General features: G+C 35.8%; 1 protein-coding gene across 1 annotated transcript in view; it reads left to right on the forward strand.

The window, feature by feature from the left end:
- LOC115440741 (Down syndrome cell adhesion molecule-like protein Dscam2) overlaps positions 1-19,077 on the forward strand; it is a 71,743-nt gene extending 52,666 nt beyond the window's left edge. Inside the window, 13 exon segments of the mRNA XM_037437925.1 lie at positions 149-330; positions 885-1,008; positions 3,160-3,289; positions 5,947-6,131; positions 8,481-8,657; positions 8,896-9,125; positions 9,409-9,696; positions 9,698-9,722; positions 9,997-10,225; positions 14,056-14,162; positions 16,681-16,854; positions 18,171-18,245; positions 18,933-19,077. Coding sequence (XP_037293822.1) covers positions 149-330; positions 885-1,008; positions 3,160-3,289; positions 5,947-6,131; positions 8,481-8,657; positions 8,896-9,125; positions 9,409-9,696; positions 9,698-9,722; positions 9,997-10,225; positions 14,056-14,162; positions 16,681-16,854; positions 18,171-18,245; positions 18,933-18,958 — 1,952 coding nt within the window. The 3' untranslated portion in view covers positions 18,959-19,077.
- Positions 19,078-19,880: the final 803 nt, after the last annotated feature.

Raw genomic sequence — 19,880 nt, forward strand, 5'->3', positions numbered from 1 at the left:
ATAATGTGATAGATATTACTTAATATTAAATGGCAGAGATTCCAAGAAACAGCTATAAAATGTTAGAGAACGGGAGCTTCATTTCGCGCGTCGGAGACAAACTATTTGAAGCCAAATTGAAGATGCAATTTTTTTTCAATTCCTATAGCACCCACCGGAGGTCCAGAAGGAGTGACGTGCTTATCAAGCAGTTCCACATCCCTCAGAGTGTCGTGGCGCCCTCCCGCCGTCGACACTCGGGGCGGTCTCATCACCCACTACACTTTACAATATACAAGACGGGATGCTGACCCTTTACTGCCGGCGCAAGACGCTTATCTTAGGATTCAGGTAAGAATCATTTTTAACCGACTTCAAAAAAAGGAAGAGATTATCAATTCGACGTGAATGTTTTTTTTTTTTTTAAATAATATTTTGGTAATTAGCTACCATCAGGTTATGTACTTGTTTGCACAGGTGAGGTGCTTTAAACAGTTTTGTAGCCTTACGAGTCCTTTGAAGCTCTTATTCTTGTGGGTTTCATTTTTTTTCATTTGATGCAAAAATGAATAACTGATTATGTAAAGATTGTAGCAATAAATTGTCCAATAGGTAAACTGTTGCTTTTTTTTAAAACAATTATTGGTCCGTAGCTATACCTATAATGATTTCTAATTGATAGCTTATTACGAATACGCTCGACTTACAAAGCAATCTCTCATATCTAAATTTAGATTAATTTAAAATTAGCCAAACATATTTAGTTCTAATGTTCGAAATTCGATTTCCTAAATTTAAATTCCAAGACTGCAAATAAGATATATCCAACCGTTAATTAGTTTCAATCTAAGGCTGCGTTCATACTAATTGGAACGTATTTACCGCTCGTGTATTTACACTGACAGGGTGAAGATGCGACGGTGTCCCGGCTAACGTCGTACGCCGAATACGAGATAAGGGTGCGTGCACACAACGCGGCAGGGGACGGACCGCTGTCAGCCCCGCTTTCATGCAGGACTGAAGAGGATGGTAATGTATATTTTACTGTTATCCGATCTAGTTGCTTATGGAATTGGTTTGTGTTTCCAATTTTGGAATAGAAGTTGAGGAAAATATAAAAAGCGCAGAAAAAAGAAATCTATTATTTGATGTAAATGAAGGATTATAATTATTACAAAATAATATTGAAAGCACAGAGCGCATAAATATATCTAAAAGTAGATAGTAGGTATCGCATTAAAATATTTGCAAGTAATTTGTCGTATAATAAAATATTTAGGTAACTTTTTCCTTCTCAATCATGGCTTCTATACAGACCCAAATGTACATAACCCATGCCCCAACATCAAAACCTGTTTTTCCTCTGTTCTCAATAGACACGACGAATAAGTTTCCATTATTAAAGACATTTCCTTTGAAACAGTTCGAGAAAGTGGAAACAAGAACAATTTTTCTTAATACAGTCACTAGATTATAATTATAAACAGTAATAGTATTGTTTGGTAATCATTCCCATAGTTTCACTCTAACTTCAATTATAATAGCGTCATTAGATAGTATGATAAATGATTTATTAGTCATCAAGCTTGTGTCATTACGCATTAGACTCAAATTCAATGCTTTTTTTGTTAATGTGCTCTCAACTTATAAAGGACTGTTGAAGTATGTTTTATATCGTCTGTTTTGTTTCCGTTTAATTATTGATTTAGAAATAAAACAGCCACGACTATGTCTAGTTTTACGACGTGTATGGTATATTAATCCGGATAAAGCTAGCGCAGCTGCAAGCAATATTTAATCTAAGTATATCTACTAAAATATAAAGTTAGAGTTTGTTTGTTTGAACGCGCTAATTTCAGGAACTAGTGAAGCGATTTTGATTTATCCCAGGAGAATATCTATCCCGGAAATATTTTCACGCGGGCGGATTTATTATCATCAGCAAAAATAATACTTTATTTTTTGTGGTTTTAATATATAAGCTGGAAGAGGGGGGGGGGGGGGGTGGCTACGCTATTGGATACACGTCAGTCCCCGTACTCTAACAGTGGTTCGATTGATCAGGTGTCGTGGTTACAAATCAATTGAAATTATTATGAAATCTGATATTGTATGTGATTATACAAAGGGAAAATAGGACACGAGCATCTGTCAAGGGTCCGCTATTTGATACGATGCCTATTCCCCCCCGACTATGACGGGTTTAAACACCTACACGGTATATTAGGGGCCGTTCAAGTATTACGTAACGTAATTTTTGAAGCTTTGACCCCCCACCCCCCACCCCCTATGTAACGCGCTGTAACGTTTTCCTGTGCCACCCTGCCCCCCCCTGCAAAAGTTATGTAACTCTAAAGTTAATTTAAAGGCTTTTTTTTTAGAATATTCTCAATTATTTTATGCAAAATACCGGAAAATCGCTAAAATACCTTTGTTGTTGTTTTAAAATAAAAAAACCAATGTTACATAACGCTTTGTACGAGATTCCTCTCCCGCCTCTGTAACGCATCGTAACGTTTTACAAGACCCCCGTCCCCCGCCAAATTGCGTTACGTAATACTTGAACGGCCCCTTAGTTGAGAAAGGTACGCAGAGCAAGCAAAAAAATAATAATAAAAATACTTTACTTATCACGTAGGCAAACAAAGTTGCACTTATGATACGTCAAAACAAGGCATAAGAATAATTATTATTATTTCTAAACAACTATTAAAATTACATAACTATGGCTATTCTAAATTAGGGATAAATCTATATTATATATAAAAGAATATGGTGTTAGTTCCACTTTTTATAGCTCAAGAACGCATGAACCGATTTGGTTGAAAATTAGTGGAGAGGTAGCTTAGAACCAGGAGACGGACATAGGATACTTTTTATACCGTTCTCACGGGAACGGGACGTGACATAAGACGTGGTATAAGAAAGCAAAATGTGGTATGGAGATAGCATAAGACCCTGGGAAGGTTATAGGCTACTATCCCGGGAAAATACTCGTATATAGTGGGACTTTTATCCCGGAAAACTCCTTCCGCGCCGCGAGCAAATTTATAATAAAAACAAGAGACAAACCGAAGTGACCAGCTCGGGCTGGCAAAATCTAATAAAACCATAAATCTTGGTATTCTTTAATTAGTTGCCATATATTGTTGAGGGTGCAGTTATTGCGTTATGTCGCAGCGCCGAGCGCGCCGGGCGGCATGAAGCTCGTCGCGCTCGGGGAGCGCTCGCTGCGCGCCTCGTGGCTGCCGCCGCCCGAGCCCAATGGGAAGCTCACCCACTACACGCTTTACATCAAGGATTTGTCTGGGTAAGGATTTTCAGGGATATTTTGTTATTCAATTTTGAATTTTGTGTGTAATTGCGTATGTTTTAAATTACAGTGAATCTTGGTTAAAAATGTTGGTGCGTGTTTATATAATAAAAATGTATTGCTTCAGTATTGCCATATATATGGTATTCGAAAGATACTTATGTTATTAATAATTATGTTATTTAAAAAAATCTACTCATCTAAAATTTTAATTTATTGAATAACGCACGCTGGCACAAATCTTCAGACCTCACATAAAACGTTAATAACTATCTTAAGAAAATAATTATACTGATTCGATATCTGACGTAAAATAATAATTCACACTATTGCAAATCGCAAATTGCCAACAAATAACAATGCATCCAAATTAGTGTAAAAGCAAAATCGATGTAGATATGGCTGAAGCAATATTAATTACTTCGTAACTTAACTTGCAAATCTGTCAACACAAACTAGCCTGAAGTTTATAAGAAACATCTTCATGCTTTTCGATCCTTATTATTAATAGCTTACCTCATCTATGGCCTTAAAATTCTGATGAAGAACAAAGCCTTGTTACATTTGAAACTAATACTTTATCTATATATATATATATATATATATATATATATATATATATATATATATATATATATATATAAAAGAAAGTGGTGTTAGTTACACTATTTATAACTCAAGAACGGATGAACCGATTTGACTGAAAATTGGTGGAGAGGTAACTTAGATCCAGAAGACGGACATAGGATACTTTTTATCACGGGAACGGGACGTGACAAAAGACGTGGTATAAGAAAGCAAAATTTGGTATGGAGATAATATAAAACCCTGGGAAGGTTATAGACTACTATCCCGGGAAAATATATAGTAGGACTTTTATCCCGGAAAACTCCTTCACGCAGGCGAAGCCGCGAGCAAAAGCTAGTAGTTAATAAAAGATTCATCGTCGGCATATTTTTCGCCTCCTTCGTTTAAAATAATTAAAGATTATAATTTTCCATTTACAATCCATATTATTCTCTCAATATTTTTAATTTTCATATATTTCATAAAAATATCAATGCAAATAAAAAAATTAAAAAAAGAACCACCTCCGATGGCCAGGCTCAAGACTCAAGCTATAATGTCAAAAGTTTCAAGGAATTTCCTCCTAATTCATACTATTATTATTATTTTTAAAGCAAATCCAGGCAACACTGACCAACGAGCGCCAAAACTTTTTCACTAGATAGGTAGGTAGGCGTTATATACATACTTACCTATACCGCATCGACCCAATTGTATAGAACCACCTGAAACAAGTTAACAGCATTAAAAAAACATTAGTTTACTTATCCCCATTATGTCTGACTAAACAATTATTGCACCTTGTTTCTTATAATTGGATTTCGGGTAGTAAATAAAGGTTAGAAGGAATTAATGATAATTTATGTTTACCCACTAAAATTGACCCGGCGTATAAATAAATTGTGCAAAGGTACATCTTATTCTCAATTATATACATTAATGTACTTACTACAATAATTTGTTGCGGCTTATTATTTATTTATTTAAGGACCTCCAACGAAGGATAGTATAAAGACAATGGTGTAGGGTTTTCACAATTGACAGTGTGACGTCATCAATATTTATATTATAGCTAGTAGGTAGTACATAATTATAATTATGTACTACCTACGTACTAGATTTGGCGATCCGAACATGCACTGTGTTCAACTGAATTGAATGCAATCCATTCAAAATGACTTTAGCAGGGTCAATATTGACAGCTTGTGGTTGTGTATGGAGTGGCGCTCATGATATAAAAACTAGAGTCTAAGTGTAAACCTCAATTTGAAAAAAAAAATTAGTCAAATAAGTAAAATTATTTGTTGTTCAAGTGAATAGATAGATTATCACAATGACGTTTTGGTTGCCATTTTAGTTCAGATTTTGAACAAATGGTTTATATGGACGTTCGTGTCTATAGAATACACGTTAATATGTGACGTGCTTTATTTTAGTATTTGCTTTTATTGAATTTGTTGTATTCAGATTTTTAAGGTGCCGTTTCCATTGTAACAACGGTATCTTTTTTGTGCGATAAGTCACAAAAAAAGAATTATTTAGTAGCCATTACTGCCTACTTCGCCGAGGTAAAGGCATAAGGCATAATTTAGTATGAATAAAATATTGATACAAAGTACAAACATTTGTATAACATTCTACAGATAGTAAAGAGTTTAAAATGTTTACAATAGAATAACCAAAGTTTGTTAATTTTGATTTTAGACATAATTTTAATGAAATTTCATGCAGTGCAAAGTATGCATAAGTAAAGTACGACTTACTTAATTCTAGAAATCGAATAGGAGACATATTTAAACAGATAGAGTCCGGAATTCCGAAGTTCCGATATAGTTAACATAACTTCACATTCCAACGTTTATGAGAAGGATTAAAGCCGACTACTCTTTTCGCTTTGCCTTTAGAAATTTAATTTTGAAATGAGAATCTTGTGTTTTATTTGTGTTCTTGAATTTTGTACAAAAAATAATTTAATTGTAATAAAATGATCACTTTTAAGATATAATATAATCATCTTTGTTTGGAAATGAGATTGGAAGTCTTTCAACTCATGCCTGGCCAGTCAAATTATTCAAGTATACTCGCAGGTCTCAGGACCCAAACTCGACTCGAGTGAACGCATGCGGAGAGGCAGAGGGCGGTACTGTCGAGTGCATGAGGTCCGTGCGAGGTCTCAGGCCAGGGAGGACGTACGAGGCTTGGGTGAAGGCCGCCACTGCTGCCGGCGACGGACCTCCGTCAGCCGCTGTGGCTTGTCAGACTAGTGCTTTGGGTAAGTCATCACCTTCAATATTCTTTTATTTTAATCATTCTTAATTTAGTTTATCACTATTAATTTCCATTTTGAAATGGTTATTCAGGTCATCAAGGTTAAATTTTTTTAACATGTTGAATGATTGAAAAGTGCTTATTAAAAACAAGTATTATAATGATTTCTTATAAAAATTAAAATGTGGGTAGATATTGAAACTGTGACTTTTCGGATGACCAACACCTTAGTCCGCCCCGTGACCACGAAGGCTGCTAAGTCTTTGGGTTTTCGGAAGAAAATTATAATATAAAAACAGCAATAAAATCCGAAAAAATAGTTTTATTTCAATGATTTCTCATGTTTACGGAAATGTTCGACATTGGAATAAAATTACTTAACGGAGTTTTTCTATATTATATTTGTTTTTATATTAACAATTTTAATATATACTACCGAAAATTTGAAAGCTTCGCAGCCTTTGTTCCCGCGGAACGTTATGTTCGAATTATTTATGGTGAAAAATTTAGATTATTAAAAAAACATTTGATGCATGAAAGTCAACCTTCAATTGTTAAAAAAATACACGAGATTCCCAATAATTATAATTTATCCAGGAAATGTCAGTAAAGTAATTTTAATCTCTTCATTGTCACTCGGTTTCAGGGGCTTTCTGCATTATTTGATTACAGTTTCAAAGTTGATCCGAGGAGCTTTTAAGTTCTTTAGTCATTTTAATCATAACGGGTAACGTCTTGCTTAAGAGTCAAAACTTCTTTAATAAATTACTTCTAGTTTTTTGTTAGGAAAGATTTTATTAGACAGAACATGATTACTCTATTAGTACTTTCTTTTTTATACAATTCATTTCTTTAATTGACGAGCAACTCATGTTATAAACAGTATCAATCTTTTTTTACGTTGAAGTACATTTTTTTATTAAAAATATTAAGTGTACACTCTTTTCTTTAGCTCGTTATTTAGTCTTTAACTTAATGCTAGTTGTCTTGAAAAGATCTCTTTGTAGCAATAAGATCACCTGTTATTTCACGTATTAAAAAAAAGTATTCATTTTGCTGGATGTTTTGTACAATAAAGTGTTATTCAATCGTTTATACAATCTGTTTCATGACATTGTACAGCGCTCATCATCATACGTCATACGATTTTTGAAATAGTTACATTTCAGTTTTATTTCAATGACATTTATTTGATCTTTATGTTTTTTATTTGTTTTTTTATACACTGCAAATTGCCGCGCCTGATGGTATGTGGTCCAGACAGAGTTTTGATTACCCTTCGTCAATCAACACAATTATGCCGACCTGATTGAAATTTCACTAGTTTTTTTTATTATTTTGAATGACGAGACAAACTTGCCATTCGCGTAATGGTAAGCGATACGATCGTCCATAAACAACAGAAACACCATCCAACACCTTGAATTACAAAGTATTGTTTGGTATTCCACTGCGTTCGCCATCCTGAGACATGAGATGTTAAGTCTTATTATGTTCAGTTACTCTCGTTATTCCTAATATATTTTATTTCATTTATCAAGTATGTATTAGTCTGTCTCCCTAAAATATGAACGAGTTTAAACATGATCGTGTGCAAGCGTTTGCTGATCTGGGGTTCGTCTGCTTGCATTGCTCTCAAATGGACCCCTAAAACAAGCCCTTCCTTTATGGGCAAAGTAGAATGCTTGTGATAGGTTTTTACACTGATTATAATCTATCATGGCTCGTAAATTCTTTACCTTCCTAATAAAGACTATATTGGAACAATACAATTCTCAATATCTCAGTGATAGCTTGATTTTTTTAATTAAAAAATATGGATATATGTCTGTGTCGAAGGGTCCATATAACCCGATTCCTGCCAGCTTCCCTTTTTGTAGAATATAATTATCATTAGAACAGAATAGAAAATTTGCAGACCGCATTCGTGCATATTAGTACCTATATGTGGTATCGGATTCCCTTTTGAAAGAAATCACCTTTCACCACTATATATAGAAGAGTAACGTTACTTAATGTAATAACCTCGACATTTGATGTCTCAATATTATAAACATATCAGTTACATGTACTTAGGAGTCCAAAGTTTTACGTGGAGCTTTTTTATGGAGAGTTAACTTATCGACTATTCATTAAATTCAGATTAGTTGGCGGGCTTATTTTTTTACCTTAAGTACGTTAAGACTGCGGCCTTCTGATTATTACCTTTAGTGCGTACCGTGTTTGCCACTAAGTAGTTGTAATAATCAACCTACAAAAGGAGTTAATAACACACTTTATACGTATTTCTTATAGTCTTATGTCAGATGAGGCCATGAGGATTGAATTATTATGAAGCTAAATTGTTCACTAGCCCCAGCCCGCATATCCTCATTCGGTGGAGTAGCGATGGGAGCTGCAGGCGGTTCCTTATCCCTACGCTGTGTGGTGGGAGGCGCGCCACCACCAGCCAAGAGATGGCTGCGAGGAGGAAGCCCGTTGCATCCACGACCACCTTTTCATTTGGATGGTGATGCGCTATTGATACGAGGTGAATACCAATGTTCTTATGGATTCATAGAGAAAAATATTAGGTTTGATGTGAATGTGATATTGTACAGATGAGGTATTTTTTTATTTAGATTGTGAATTTTTAAAACCTAATTCGCGATATCACACGACAAACTATTCCTGGTATTTGGCGAAGATTTATTGTAGTCAGTTTTCAAGATTTGTGACATAAAAATCCAGCTTTATATTGATGTTCAATGGAAGAAAACCTCTTCTAGGTTTGGAGTTATCTCACGCCGACAACTACACTTGCGTGGCTGAAAACCCTCACGGATCTGACTCTGTAACTTGGAGAGTGGTCGTTTTGAGGCCACCTCCTCCACCAGCTCTTGGATTGCTAGAAGCACGGCCAAGAGAACTTGAGCTGGAGCTGCGACCAGCGCTCAGAGCGCCGGGACATGCGATAGCCAAGACTTATAATTTGCATTGGAGATTGGCGTCACCAGAGGTAATTATGGTATTTTATAGTAGTCCTATTTTTTAAAAAATATAAAGTATTTAATGCCGCTGAATATTTGTCAAGTTGGAGAGACGTAGAAAAGTTCTACTGATAATAAATATATGGAGATCTTGTTTATTATTCCTAATATTAAAACTAATTATTGCCAAAATAGAAATACAACATTAACATGTACCCAATCGATTTGTATAGTGAAAGGACTACCATAATAACTTGTCAAAGACTCAGCCGATCTATGTTCCTAAATTTCTAAAAGTCAAAATAATTTTAGGGCGAATGGCGGATCCAATCCGCTACTCCAGGTCCTATCACGTTAACCGGTCTTCGCTGTGGCTCGGCATATAGAGCTTACGGTACCGCTGGAGGGGCCCCAGGGTCCGAGCTCTCAGTTCGTACCTCTGGCGGACCGCCCACTGCTCCGCCAGACACGAGGTGGATCAGAGCCAATGCCACTCATGCTAAGTTTGATACAAGCGCGTGGAGTGATGGGGGTTGCGGGCCAGTCGCTTTGAAGCTGGAGTGGGCAGGATCAGGTGTTGCTGGTGCCAGAGACGTGCCATGTGGGAGGAGAAGTTATATTAGGAGGTAATGATCTTTTGATTTTTAAAAGGTGTTTTAGCTATGAAATTGATGAGGATATTTTAAGTATCATAAAGCTATACAATACTAATCTGTCAGTATGTAAAGCAAATGTTTCTCGAAATCAATTCATGATATTGTCTAAGCAGCGTTTTACTAAATCCCAATTTTGTGTAACAGTAATACCGCTAATCTATTTATGCCGTAGAAAATACTTTGAATAGATTTATTAAAGCTATTAAATCAAAGTAAATCCTATATATATCCATTAACCCTATAGGTTTATCACCGGGCTCAAGATATCGTCTCGCAGCTCGCGCCTCAAACGAAGCAGGGTGGACACGAGAAGTGTACGAGTTCACCACAGCACAATCCGAGGGAGGGTACGCAGAAGAAGTAGACGCGCCTTTCCCCGCCACTGCAGGAGAACTTGCGCTACTGCTGGCACTGTGTGCTGCATTATCTCTTGCCGCACTCACCATACTGGCTATACTGTTGAGGAGGAAACGGTGAGTGAATATATGTCATATAAAGGTGTGAACTGTTCTGTGTTTGTTAATCAAATATAACGGTGTAAAGGAAAATATGGTGAGGAGACGTAAGCACCTGAGAATTATCTATAAGAATTTCGAATGTATGAAGTCTGCCAACCTCCATTAGATGGTGGTGGAATGAAGCCTGAACCCAGCCAGTAATAAAGGCCTGTGCTCAGCAGTGATACTATTATATAGGGCTGGTATATGAACGACTGCTAGCCTTTGTGGTGTAGCGGGTGATGATCCTACTAAATTGGAAGGTCGATTTTTGAACGTCGTGTTGAAAATAATATTTGTATGGTCTACAAATATTTACTTAGAGTAGTTGGCCAAAAGATTCTTGTGGTTTATATCTGGAGACCATACTTATTTCTCACTAGAACATCAGTTATACATAGACTGTTAATTGAAAGATAGTTATCGTATTTATAATTGGATATTAATTCAAACGAATAACGCGTCCCATAAATTCACTTCTATAAGTTCTAATCTTTTTAAAAACAAATGAGTTTTGGATTTCCTGGTTTTCTAGCCTTAGTTATTTAAAAATATATGTTTTGCAATAGGATTATTATTGGAAAATTTCTAATAAAAATAAATCAAAATAGAGTGCGTCACTCTACAGCGGAACAGCGAAACAGAATTCAGCCACGGCAATTGAAATTTTATGCCAAAGCTCTTCCCAGCGGAATGCGTTGTTACATTTTCAATAGGAAAATGTCAATGTGGAACAAATCAATGCATTGTATATAAAAATTTCATTCAAATGTGTTATTACGTTTTGTGTTACCAAAATTGGAATTTAGTTAGGGACTGTTTAACTACATTAGGGACTGTTTAACTACAAATATAATATAGAATGACCAAATACAAAAGTCAGAAATTCCTAATAAATTATTAACAAACGAATTCTATATGCATTAACAGTATTTTACGTAATAGGCGGTTAATATTTCTTTAAACATAATGAAACAGGCTGAATAAAATATCATCTTGTGTCTTATTAGCTGATAAAAGCAGCATCAGATAAAATAAAATAAAATGCTTTATTCATTACGTAGGCGAACATAGTTGCGCTTATGATAAGTTAAGGTACATGAGTATATTTAATTATTAATCAAATTAAGTCGCTGATATAACAACACATTTTATATTGGACTAAATAAAAAAGTGCAAAAAAGCCAGCTCGGGCTGGCATTAAAGAAGTAAGAATGAAGAAGCTTCTCTTGAAAACCACAGCTCCTGGAATCCAATTCAGATGGCATCCTCCACCGCTCTCAACCTAATTGGCAGTCTTCAGATATGATAAATCATTACATTGTATAACGGGGTGGTTGCAGAACTTAGCTAGCTTAACGAAGACTCTGGCTTGTTTCTAGACTTTTTATGATAATAACAATGCTATAGGTAGATCTGAAATCTTGGTCGAGACGCTTCCTAACTAGGCAACCTGTAGAGCGGTATTTCGAAACGTTTCTGAAACTATGTTACTAAAATGCTAAGCATTACTTGTCCGTGGTTGATTCTTAGATTGTAAGATCTGCGTATTTGTTGTAATAATATGTTCAATATACAAAACTTATAGCATAAATTGATAAGCATTAGATGCAATAAGAGTTAACATGAAATTTAACCCTTTTGAAATGTTATCGCTTTAAACAGGCGATTTAGAACAACTATCAACCCTTTTTGAAACGTAAGCGATATCAAATACCGCATATCGATTTAATAAAATAAAATTCAAACCTTCGATCTGCATTACGGAGTCATTAAGCTGAGCTGTGAAAAACACGAGCGAAATAAAAGGAGATCGTTAGCACTTGTAATCTGTAGGTGACATGGTGCTGACACGGCCCCTCGGGTGACAATCCGGCAAACCCATCGACCCTTTTCACACGACGAGAGGGATATTGAAGAGTTTGTGTATTTTAATATGTATTTCAATCGTGACTTCTGCCCTAAAACGTGCAAACTTAACGTGATATTCCAAATGACGTAGTTGTGTTATAGATAGCACTCCTATAAGTAGGCTTATTCAAAATTATTACATTACTGGTGGTAAATTTCTCATATGTGAGAGTCCGTCGGGGAGGTACCTCCGCAATGTGTGTTTCTGCCGCCAAGCAGCAGTGTGTAGTCGCTGTTTTATTCCGGTTTGAAGGCCATTTTAGCCAGTGTAACTACTGGACTTAATAAGACTTAACATCTCATGTCTGGATGACGAGCTCTTTTCAAGATCGCAGGAACAATAAATCGCAGGTCGGTTTTAATAGATCGGCCTGGAAGTCATTAGGGGATGCCTATGTTCAGCAGTGGACTTCATTGGCTAACGATGATGATGATCGAAATTAATGTGATGAAAGTTATAAAATATTTTCTTAGATTTACATGATAGTTGAATTTATTCTTTGAATGTACCTTTTAATGTACACGGATTACATCAAGTTATGCTCAGAATCTAAACAAGATTAACAGCTTTGACTTGACCAATCATAAAGTCGCTTTACGATCAAAACGCTATAAACTGCGACATTGTTCAACTCGTTACACTCTTTATTATGTTACTAAATGGACGGACCAGGACTGAACGTGACCTAAATATTGTATTGTTATTACTTATGTCATGATTTAGCGAAAGGTCATTCGAATAAGGATGATTAATAAGTGTTTTAACTATACGATCTTTCGTCGCCTTTTTCTTAATAATTTGAAAAGTTAACTTGAGTATTTAATCGCTGTTTAAATTGTCTAGTGGGCCTGTCATTTGTTTATAAGTCTGTAAGAATAAAAAATATGTTTAATAAATGATATATCATATACTAAAAGATTTCCTGAAAAATATACATTTAAATAACGAAAATGTCATTGAAATCGGATATAGTAGTTATTGAAGATCACGGTCTGACAAAGTTACATACATACGAGTCAAATACGGAACTTCCTTTTTTAAAGTCGGTATAATTCATTAACTTAAAAATGCATAAACGCGTTTATTACGAGTAGTTCCCAGTATTCAATACGAGCGAGTACAATATTTCATTTCACGTACACAGCAGGTGAAAGAAATTAAAGAAGAAAATTAATTAAGGTACGCTCTTAACCCGTCGCTGATTCCGCAACGTAGGTACGGCTCGGTCCATCAAAAAGAAATCTGAAAAGTGAAAAAACTTTTTGCATTTCATTCCGAGATGGCTGCGTTGTAAACAAAAAGTAAAATTTAACGGTCCTCACTAAGTTACGTTGGCCTTTTGTTAATATTTCCAAAGTGCTCCGGCAAAAAGGTTGAGACCAACAAGTATTGTTAACTTTAATTATCGTTATTAACTTGGAATATTTGTTGAAATTGGTAACATTTGAAATCGAAGGTATTAGCACTAAACGTATAAATACTAAACCTTTGACGTTATTTTGGAGTTTACAGAAGTTGGAAATGGTTATTAATTTTTTTTAACACGGTTCTTTTCAAGACTTTCACGGTATCGCACGATACGTATTCTAGGGGAAGTTTCATAAATATAAAATAAAAATGATCAGGATATATTCGCAGTTAGAAGTATCAAATTTGCTTCGATATTAGCATGGCTCGGGCTTGAAAGGCCATTTTTATTATCGGTCGCATCAAAATAAAGTATAAACACTGCCGAAAATAATAGTATTATAATACAATCATCTTTCGTTTACTAATTACTTAGAGTTGTAAATAAATTATATTTTATGTAACAGAATTTAATAATTATTAGTTCTACAACTGTCACTCTTGCATCTAAAATACTAATTATTAGATCATTTCGTTTATCATAAAGGACCGACGTCGCGCTTCCCCGAGTGACCACGAACGCGGAGAAGCCAGACTGCGGAACATACAGGGCGCCAGCGCATCAGACTCCCAAACTACCACCGGACCCTCCAGGTACGTTCATACTTTAAATGGGAAATACTAAACATCCTTTACTACCTACTTACATCCTACTTATCAACGGCAACAAAATCAAAAAATAAAACTGTTGAAGTAACACCGCTCTCATTCAACAATTTAACATCTTTGATTTTTTTGATTTGATGTTAATTTTTCTTTTAATAACAAATGAATGTCACCACCTGAATACTACACTGAACGTGAATAAACTACAACCATCGACACAACACAAATTTGACCTTCGACCTTCGACCTATAGCAAACTCTTAACACGACGAAGTATCTAATAGTTTATGTGGGGGTTATCCAATGCTGCCGAGTGCGGCTGATCTTAATTGTCGAACAGAGACTGTTGTTGCGCAAAGCCTCGTTAATTGCTCAGAGATCTTAGAGTATTGGCTTCAGCCCAAAATCTACGTAACACTGACGTGTTTCGAATTAACAAAATATCTGCCAGATTCGATATACCGAAATCGATTTAGTTAGTGGTTATTGATGAAGATTGAGGTTTTAAATGGGTCAGGTGATTATTGCTGTCGGGACAGATTATCTGACTGTTTTAATCGTTTATAATGTAATTGTATTGATAAATGTATGCAAATGTTGGTGTTAATATTTTTATCCTTATAGGAATTAATTATTATATTATTATATTCACTTACTGCTATTGCTACTTATTTTACTGGTGGTAAGTCTCTCATATATAAGAGTCCACCTGAGTTGGTACCACCGCAATGTCTATTTCTGCCGCCAAGCAGCAGTGGGTAGTGACTGGTGTGTTTCGGTTGTACAAAGAACATTGTATCCAGTGTAAGTACTGGACATAATAAGTCTTAACATCTCATATCTCAGGATGGCGAGCGCAGTGAAATACCAAATTATACTTTATAATTCAAGGTGTTGGATGGTGTTTCTACTGTTTATGCTCAGTCGTATCGCTTACCACCAGGCGAACGACAAGCTCGTTTCGTCATTCAAAGCAAAAAAAAAAAAATTATACACATGACTTACAGAATATAAGTATTATATTTATATTTAATAAGAAAATTGTTTATAATTAAACACGCTATGTTTACAGTGTACCCCGCTAAATCTACAGTTAAAACTATTACCATAGTTAACATTACTAATAACAAGGCAAGGTCTAAAGATGGAATAGGCGATAATATTCCAAAAAAAACGGAAAAAATCTCGGTGAAACCTTTTATCGGCTGTTAGGGCACTTCACTCGAGGGATTGGCGAATGTTTGATGCTCAATCGATCTACAAAGCTACGAACGAAAGAGGTCTTTATTTCGGATTTCAAATATGGACCAGTAATATCTTATGCAAGGTATTTAAATCAAAGAGAAATAAGATGCTATTAACGTTATATTCATAGGAAACGTTAATGTTAGCAAGTATTTGTTTAGTTTTTATAAGATTTTTTAGTGAGGTTATGATGACATTTTTATGATAACAATAGTCTAGTGGCCTTCTGATTTTTTTATTATTTTTAATGTTTAGTATTTACATTAACAATAACAGCGTGTTAAAACACAGTTATTCTTTCAGTATACGCTTCTGCGTCATTATGAGTAAGGAACATTGCTCTGTTTCGAACCATAATGATGCATACAGCTGAACCATGCAGAGGTTAATTCGAAGTGATATTTCTACTAATTGTGGCAAGTTACTCACGGGCGAGCTACTTCTCTCATAACTATTAAAAGTATATATCAACGGGTTATGTTACTCAGTCTTCTTTCTTGTAAATCGTGTTTCCTGAAATGTCCTTTCCAAAATGACTTTTAAAAATGAAATCCTGCGATTGCGACCAAAGGAGTTTCGTTTTAAAACGTTTTAAATATTAAAGAGTACTCGCGAAGCATCTTCTTAATGCAGTTGACGTCCAAAAGGATGTTTTTGCTATAAAACATAGATCTCTTAGAAACGTATTTAATTTTAAATATTTATTCAAAGAAATATCCTCGCTTATATTAATAGAGATATATCCTTAGTAAGAGAAATCCTTAAGTGGCTTAGATGGTAACCGGATTTCCTTTTAACTTCGAAGTCTAAACATAGTGCTGTTAGTTACTCCTTTTGCTGGTGGTAGGATATATTTTATACCCGCCGTGATAGTAAGCATCTTACACTAAGTGTTAAAACCCGCCCACGTAAGTGTGTTGCGTTCCGGGATCTGTGTATATGTGGTTTCAACAGGCCGGCATAATTGTGTCGATTGTCGAGGGGTAATCGTATCTCGTCAAGTCGTCAGTCAGTCGCCATTCTATTGGACCCCACTCTACTTACCATCAGGTGCAGCGATATTAGATTTTTTAAATTAATTAATGACAATAGGTTTATTCAATTATTTGGCTATTTAAAAAGATGTCAGCCAGATATAACAGAAGTGTGTGTTCAATTCTATCCGTATACATATTTTTTATTACTGAAAAATACGTATAGTGTATGTTAAATCCTATTTTATATTTCATAATACGTAACCGTTGAGAATATATGTATATAGATGTGTACGAGATAAGTCCGTACGCGACGTTCGCGGGCGGGCCGGGCGGTCCGGGCGGTCCGGTGGGCCCCGGGTCGGTGTCGGAGAGCTCGCGCGCGTACACGCTGCAGCTGCGCGCGCTCGCCCGCCACGACGACGACGCCGCGCCGCCCGCGCATCCCGCATGCTGCGACGGTAAGCATTCACTCACTCAATAACTTACCATGAACGCCATTGCCTTAACGAAGCGTAACGTAACTTTCCCTATTTACCTTTAGATAAGTCTCTCACTCTCTATAAATTAATTTATTATCCTACATCTATATCTATACTATTATATAAAGCTGAAGAGTTTGTTTGTTTGTTTGTTTGTTTGTTTGTTTGTTTGTTTGTTTGTTTGTTTGTTTGTTTGTTTGTTTGAACGCGCTAATCTCAGGAACTACCGGTCCGAATTGAAAAATTCTTTTTGGGTTGGATAGCCCTTTGTTCGTGGAGTGCTATAGGCTATATATCATCACGCTATACCCAATAGGAGCGGAACAGTAATGACTAATCTCAGGAACTACCGGTCCAAACTGAAAATTTCTTTTTGCGTTGGATAGCCCTTTGTTCGTGTAGTACTATAGGCTATATATTATCACGCTATGACCAATAGGAGCGGAGCAGTAATGAAACATGTTGCAAATACGGGGACAATTTATTAGTTTTGAGAGCTTCCGTTGCGTGCGCTGTGTAAACGGTTAAAGTTATGCAACAATTATGTATGACGGGATTGTTCCTCTTAAAAAGTTCTATAAAAATATATTATAAAACAAAGTCCCCCGCTGCATCCGTCTGCCTGAACGTCTTAAACTCAAAAACTACCCAACGTATTAAGATGAAATTTGGTATGGAGACAGTTTGAAACCCTGGGAAGAACATAGGCTCCCGGGAAACTACTACTTTTATAATGGAAAACTTTAGCCTGAAAAACTTTACAACGCGGGCGGAGCCGCGAGCAAAAGCTAGTTTCATATAAATGTAAACACACACGACTTATATCCCTGAATTGGTAGACATAGGCGCTAATGTGCACCCCGTTTCCGTCATGTGTATTCCGTCCCATGATATAATAAGAGGCGTACCTATCGCCACCTCAGTCACAAATTACAGACGGGTTGGTACTGAGTAGAAAAACCCAATATCACTACCTGACCCGGGTATCGAACCCGAGACCTCAACACTACAATCATACCATAATACAACTACATCACCAAGGTCGATATAACATATAAGTACTTGTATGTGGAATCCTCTTTTCGTAAATTCAAACAATTCACAATTTTTTTACTCACAAATTAACCAACATTAACATGCCTCTCTCTTACACACTCCCTTATGTTCCATAGCACTTTAAAACCATCCTCACATTCCACCTCGCATACACGTTACAAATACAGCTTACAATTTATATAAAAAAGAAAAAATATGGCCCAAATGTATATAAAACTAAAAACATGTTATTGTTGTAGAAGAGACATGTGTGGACGCGTGCGACGCTCAGAGGCGGCGGAGACGCCGTCGACAACACTACTGCCCCGACCATGGTAACTAAAGGCGCTACACAGCAACGATTTATCGTAGCGATTTGTCTGTAGTCCATTAGCGCAGTTTTATCGAACATGCGTATAATATGAACTGACGATCGACGCAGATTTCTGTGACGTGTAAAGATAGGACCGGTCGATATAACTGCAATCTCGAATCGTTACGATAAGTCGTTGTGGTGTATAGCGGGAATACATTTTAATTTACAAACGCTGGAGACCTAACCGCTAGCCTGATTGTAAATGGCCATAGGCGAAAAAAAAGGGTTCGCTGTCAACCCACTGCCAATATAAAATAAATTATTATACGCTGATATGATGGATAAAAAAATATTTTGGCTGCAATTAACATGAAGTATAACTTACGATATACGGAGACAAAGAAGTATACGTCCATTTATATATAACTATGTCCTTATATATGTCCATTTATAACTACTTATATTCGATGATTTTAAATACTTTGGTCTTAACCTAAGCCCTTGAACCAAAAAAGATGTCATCAAAAGTATGCCAAAAGCATTGAGAAATAGACTCATAGTCACTATTGCTTCATACTTGGCTAAGTAACGTTTTTAAATACGGGACTAACTCTCAAAAGAAAACACCAGTTGCGGTCCAACTATTTATTGAAATAAATAAATTTATTTATGTTGTAAAACTCATAATATGCCGTTTCGTCCGCAGGTTGTTCACAAGACTCCGGAAGTTGAACTACGTTACTACCGATTAAGTTTAAGATCGTCTAGTCATTGTAATTTTAGTTAGATCGGTTATACATATTAATATGTATACAAAAATTTATACAATAATTTATATATATAGATATTGTCTTTTGATTTTCTGTCTTTTATTTCTTCTATGAAATACCCTTTTATAATTGATTCTGGAAAAATATTTTATACATGTATTTATATTATAATGATATCTTTTAGCGAAAATGAAAGTCCGTGATTTTATTATAGGAAGCAACGGTTATGGGACACTGAAATTACTATAGTTCTGCCAAATGGTCAAGGGAGGGAAAACATTAACAATAATTACGGAATAAACTTTAAGATCTCGTAATGAATTTTAATATCTACGGACTGTGATATAAGTATGCATATAAACACTTTTTTAAGAATACATACACACGCCTTTTATCCTGACGGTGGTAGACAGAGATGTAACTAGTGCACCAACATTTCACCACGTGTATTCCGTCCTATATGATAGGGGTCGAACGTTTATAGGCAACCCCCCCCGCCTTAATTATGCCACACATTATAAGTACTGTCCATGTACCGCCCCGTCCGCTGTTTGACTGAACCACGAGACCTTGATATTGAACCCAGAAACTCGCGACTCGATCGAAATACATTACCTGAGCCACACACTTACTATACAATAACATATTTCTCATGATCATTAGACACATAAATGTGAAACGAGTAAACTATAGAAAATGTCTTATTCAAATCGTTATCTGCGGCAAATAGACATAAACGTTTTATAATGCGAGAAGCGATTTGAGTATTGTAAAGCAGAAGAGACGATAATATACACGATTCAACAATAGTATCAGAGCCTAGATAAAAGTCCCGTATATTTTATCGAAATAAACGTCTCTAGTACTGGAAGTAATGTAGCTTT

Source organism: Manduca sexta, chromosome 12, assembly GCF_014839805.1.
Source record: "Manduca sexta isolate Smith_Timp_Sample1 chromosome 12, JHU_Msex_v1.0, whole genome shotgun sequence".
Taxonomy (NCBI): Eukaryota; Metazoa; Arthropoda; class Insecta; order Lepidoptera; family Sphingidae; genus Manduca; species Manduca sexta.